We start from the raw sequence: 5,890 nt of genomic DNA on the forward strand, positions 1-5,890 counted from the left end.
CCAGCAGGTGTAGATTGTACTCACGGGCAGTTATTTACCTAGTTACATGATTAGTTAGCTGAGACCTCCCCAGATTGGAACCTGAATTTCTTTTTTTTTTTTTTTTTTGGGTGGGGAAGGGAAGAGGACTCTTCGCCAATAGGAATTTATGGGGAACACTGCAATTAGGGAACAGTCTGTCATTTATTGGAAAATAACTTGGTCTCAGTTTACCGCCTTCGCCGGGCTTTGAAATGTAGGCGCCTGTCAGTTACGCACCGGCGTTCCTGAGCTTCTCATCAAATTGTGACTGTAATGTCTGAAATGCGCACAGAATACGCCGCAAGCTCTCCTCTTCTTCACCTCCCGCTTGTGTTGCCACCCTGATGTTGAGTGAGCACGACCCAGAATGTCTGCCGCCTTCATTCCTCGGTGTGTCGGACGACATATCCCCGTCTAGAGAGTTGACAGAGCTGGAGGAGCTCACGTCTTCGTCCCATTCATTGAGTCTGGCATGGCTTCTCTCTTTGATCTTGCAGCAGTTTTCCGTTTAACTACAATCCCACCAACGACCATCGCGGGTTCTTGTCGGCGCTGCTCGCAAGGTCTTACGCTTTCAACCTGACCTGGCTTGGAGAAAGGCCGTTGGTATCTTCAAGAATAGTTGAGGATTCGCTGGAGGCCTTGGCCCTTTATAGTTCAGTCTCTTGAAACAATTTTTTTCGAGCCTTCTGCTCACTTGCCTGTCATTCTTATAGAAAAACAGACGGAGGGCGGTTGTACAGGAAAACATAGTGCTTGCGTTACATTGCACCCGAATTTTTGTTCTGCTTGTTGCTTTTATTACGGTTTCTCGAGGCTGTCCAGTCGACACGCACGGTTGAGAAGCTGTAGGATCCCGAATGTATCCCCCAGATCTATCCTCCCTCACATAGCGACACAATATTGGAGTCTCCCCTTTCGTGGGGAATGAACAGGGTATATGTTTGTTCCAGAGCAATAATTGTTGATAGGGGAGCCATGGTCCTGTCGTAGGCAGAACAACAATGCACAAGCTGATAATCGATACTCCGGACGCGTGCGAGTGGCGAAGCAGGAAGCCGTCATATGACAAGAGATATGCATGTCTTGCATACATCAGGAATGATGAAGGTGACACAAGTTGCTGTGGTAGGTTGCTTTGGTGAATGTTCGATTTGACCCACTCACCTAGCAGCGTGTCAGCCATTCCTATGCATGGTCGACAGACGAGCAAAATTGAATGCCGTACCCTCAAATGAGTCCAATCAGTCCGTGGAGGCGTCAGAAGTCTTGCATGACTGGCAGCACGGAATGAGTAGAATTTCGACTCGGTGTCTTTGATCAAAACATAAATATCGCGTAGTGGCCGGTGAATATATGATTAGCTATCAACAACAATATAAGTATCGCCAGTACCGTGCCCTAGTTGGAAGAGCAGTTGACGCAAATGTGCGATTAGAATACGAACGTGTCCAAACTGTCATTCAATGCCATCGCCATGGTATTAAAACAACTCTCACCGGAAAGGATTGAAGGTCTCTGTACTAAGGAGCATCTCCATCTTCTGAATGCCATCGATTCCTTGCGCTCCCAGGGCATTAGTCACTATGTCTCTCTCCCTCAAATCATTGTATGCGGTGATCAATCTTCAGGAAAGAGCTCCGTCCTAGAAGCTATCTCTGGCGTGTCCTTTCCAGTGAAGAGCAACCTCTGCACCCGGTTCCCAACGGAGCTCATCCTTCGCAAAGCGAGATACATGAGCGTCAAGGTGTCGATCGTGCCTCATCACTCCCGGAGTGATCCTGACAAAGCGTCCCTGTCTGGCTTTGACGAGAAACTAGACAGTCTCCAGGACCTGCCTGATCTAATAGAAAATGCGAAGGCTGCTATGGGAATTATGACTCTTGGGAAGGCTTTCTCCAAGGATCTTCTTCGAATTGAGATCAGTGGACCTGATCGTCCTCACTTGACGATTGTCGATCTCCCGGGGCTAATTCATTCTGAAAACAAACAACAATCAGCCTCAGATATTGAATTAATCTCGGATGTGGTCAAAGGTTACATGACAGAACCCCGAAGCATCATTCTCGCAGTGGTGTCTGCAAAAAATGATTATGCAAATCAAATCGTACTGAAGCTTGCTCGCGAAGCGGACCGGAGCGGGACACGTACTCTTGGCGTCATAACGAAGCCAGACACACTTAGTCCTAGCTCTAGTAGCGAGGCTATGTATGTATCTCTAGCACGGAACCAAGACGTCGAGTTCCGCCTTGGCTGGCATGTGTTGAGAAATAGGGATACCGATATTGAGGCATGGACCTTGGCGCAGCGCGACACAAACGAGTCTGAGTTTTTTCAGGGGTTGCTTGGTCGAGCCTTCCTACCAACCAACTGGGTATCAAGACATTAAGAGAGAGACTGAGCACGGTGTTGCTGCATCAGATAGCTTCCGAGCTGCCTAACTTGATGGAGGAGATAGCCACAAAATCTGCCCAGTGTCAAGATCAACTAGACAAGCTGGGTCAACCGCGAACCAATGCACGCGAGCAGAGACTATACCTTGTTCAGATCAGTCAAACTTTTCAAGCCACTGTCCAGGCTGCTACCGACGGTACATACGGCGATCTATTTTTCGGTGACGCGGCATCAGCACCCGGTTACCGGAAACGAATTCGCGCTGTAGTCCAAAACTTGAATCGTGACTTTGCCACCGAGCTACGCGCACGCGGTCGGCGATTCCGCATAGTGTCAGACCCGGAGACGGATTGTGATCCCAATGATCATGCAATATTACTGACCAAGGATGATTTTGTCGCAAAGGTGGTCGGGATGATTGATCAGAGCCGTGGCCGAGAGCTGCCAGGCACTTTCAGTCCAATGATTGTGTCGGATTTATTTAAAGAGCAATCATCCCCTTGGAAGCAAATTGCGGCCGCCCATGTGAAAAACGTCTGGAATGCAGCAAGGTTGTTTCTAAATCAGCTCATTGTTCACATTGCTGATGAAACGACCGTTAACGCCATCTCGGAGACAATCATAGAACCTGCTTTAGATTCTATCCTCAAAACCTTGCACAATAAGGTATCTCAGCTCCTAGAGCCTCATCGGTTCGGGCACCCCATCACATACAACGCTTCCTTCACAGACACGTTATTGAATATTCGCCGTGAAAGGCGGGCATTGCATTTTTCGGACATTCTTAGAAGTGCGTTTGGAGACTTTAGCGCGACTTCGGGCCGCAGAAGTGTGACAGTGGACATTGGAGATCTGCTCCAGCGACTCATACAACCAGAGGAACAAGATATGAGTCGACTTGCCGCGTCGGAAGCATTGGATTGCTTGGATGCGTATTATGAGGTAAATGCATGAATTTCGATGAGGGAAGAGGGATGCTAACTATATTTTTATCAGGTCGCCCTGAAGCGTTTTACTGACGATGTAGCAGTCGAAGTGATTGAGGTGTGTTTGGTAGGTGAACTGAGACGAATTCTTACTCCGCTTAAGGTATCATTGATGGCGGAAGAAGTCATTGCACGCATTGCTGGGGAGACCAAAGAGAGCCGCGCTGCCCGCGATGAACTCAATAGCAAGTTGAAGGTGCTCCAAAGCGGATTTGACATGTGTAATAAGTATTCGGGATATCGTGTCACCGGTAAGGGCCTGAATCTATGAAATAGATGAGTTGGTTATTAACTTATAGTTACAAGACCTGCTCAACGGCAAATATGGTAGTGATGACGCCAGGTCTGCCCGTCTGAAAGGTATTGTGAAAGAGACTGTGGAAATTCCACAGGGCCGTGCTTACGACACATTGGAAAGAAGTACTGCAGACTTTCTTCCCTCAGCGACAGACCAGTACTCGGAAGAAGACATCACGTCACCGACGGAGGCTTACGATTATCCCCCGGAGTGTGTTGCAGCGGAGGAATGTCCAGTTGAAGAGCCTGCCGCGACAGTTGACGATGACTCTTGGGCCACCACTGTGGGCAAAAAGAATAAGAAAAAGGCGAAGAAGTGTCAAGGGTTTACGGGCATGAAAGCATCAGAAACAAAGTGTGAGGAGCGAGATTGGTAGGCAAGTTGAGGGAAGGTCGAACAGCTAATCAATTTAACACCCACCGTGGGGATTTATTACCATTTTCTTTAGCACAGATGAGACAACTAGTAAGGGTCAACTGATCAGAGGAGGCCGAACAATTAATCAAAATACCACCCCGTCTGCCACACTCCATCGATATGAAACGATTCTATATCACCACTTGGGCGAGTTGTGCTTAACTAGTAAAACCCAAAACGACAGGGCTGTATTGAGGTAGCGTTTGGCAGGGTAGTGTGATTCGGAATGCGAAAATATTTCCTACCCAAGGCTAAACTTGCTAATCGGAAGAGAAGCCGGTATGTGTAACTATTTGTGCTGTTTGTGCTCGGCATGTAGTCGCCGCGCCCATGCTGGGATTGTCTAGCCTGATGACACCTGGCGGAAAGAAAACATGCGTGAAGGAGAGAACAAGCTTGACGGCCTGAACTTCCGGGCTACCTTTGCAAGTCTTGTTGGTCCCGCCTACAAACATCGTAACGCCATCCCAGCAACCCACACTGTAGTCTAAGCATGTGAAGAAGCCAGGCACAATTTGACTTGACAGCTTGATGCTATGCAAAAATTACCTCGTCGGTCCGAGCTAAGCTCTTTGCATGTACTGTGCCGCATCAAGGCAACAACATTGCCATGGGCTGCGATATTGTGGGCCCAGCTCTGCCGAACCCAGAGCTTCGGCACTGGATCGGTTTGTTGTGTCATTTAGAGTGAAATCCACCTATGCTGCTGCCCAACTCCCGAGAAACACAAGCTCGCGGTGAGCCTCGAGCCTTCTTTCTCCTTTCTTCCTCAAGTCTAGATAGACAATACGAAGGCACCAGCTAGTCGAACGAACTCCGGCCGAGCTCATCATCTGTGGCTTCGTTCTCGTCTCTGATGCAAGCCTGTGTCGAACCGATTCTGCTTTTTGGCGCGGAAGCCTGGTACCCAGGCACAAAAAACCTCGCCACGCCGAAGGCAGATAGACCATACGTAGGCTTTGCGGCTGCAGTTATTAATACTCTTGTGACGATAGAGACATGGTTTTACGAGAACATAACGATGGAGAAAGCGGTGTGGCTGTCTTGAAGCACCAGAGATCAGGAGATCTAAGCCGTGCCTGGCTAAGGAGCGAAGCAGTGATGTTCGCGGGGGAAGAAGAGCGTACATACGCCAACCTTGGATGAATTTTCTACTTCCTTCTTTGCATTGTGTCACGCCAGCCTTGCATGAATTTTCTACTTCCTTCTTTGCATTGTGTCGTCTGGCCGGTGGGAACGCCTTTTGTTCCCTCAGATGGCCCCACTACTTTCATTTACATTCCAACAGCGTGAAAGCTCGATTCGGCGAGCATGGAGCCAGATTTGAGTAGTGTTATCATGTTGAGGTGTCGTTTTGTTGTGTATTTTTCCGTCCAGTGGCCTCGGGCCACTCAGGTCCCCTATGCGGGGTGCAGGACTCTAGGCTGGTGCTAAATTTGCTGCGTGCAAGTAAGTAAACGAAACCCTATCTAACATGGCATCAGCTCAAAGGCGCTCGCAGTTCACTCTGTTGAGATGTGGTTGATTGATTGATTGATTGATTGTATTTTCCGTCCAGCGACTTTGGTCGCTCAGGTCTCCTATCGGAGCACAGGACGTGCTGAGCTAAACTATGTACAACTTCAACCGCAGAGAAGCTTCACCCAGCGCTTCCTTCCACCGCAGAGAAGCTTCACCCAGCGCTTCTTGCAAGACCTCGCAGGTTGAGCCGTCAGGCTCACTCTCAGGAGGCGGCTTACCTACACTGACAGAGGAGATAGGTTGTCCCCAGCAC

The 5,890-nt window shown here is 48.9% G+C and overlaps 1 protein-coding gene across 1 annotated transcript; it reads left to right on the top strand.

Moving 5' to 3' along the window:
- Positions 1-1,498: 1,498 nt before the first annotated feature.
- MAA_00944 (Dynamin, GTPase domain protein) lies at positions 1,499-4,075 on the top strand (the record flags this gene model as incomplete). The annotated part of the gene is made up of 5 exons (XM_007818942.1): positions 1,499-2,395; positions 2,443-3,357; positions 3,412-3,459; positions 3,505-3,652; positions 3,708-4,075. 5 exons carry the CDS (start codon positions 1,499-1,501, stop codon positions 4,073-4,075), a joined length of 2,376 nt encoding a protein of 791 aa, XP_007817133.1.
- Between the last annotated feature and the right edge of the window lie 1,815 nt (positions 4,076-5,890).

This window comes from Metarhizium robertsii, assembly GCF_000187425.2.
Source record: "Metarhizium robertsii ARSEF 23 chromosome Unknown MAA_Scf_8, whole genome shotgun sequence".
NCBI lineage: Eukaryota > Fungi > Ascomycota > Sordariomycetes > Hypocreales > Clavicipitaceae > Metarhizium > Metarhizium robertsii.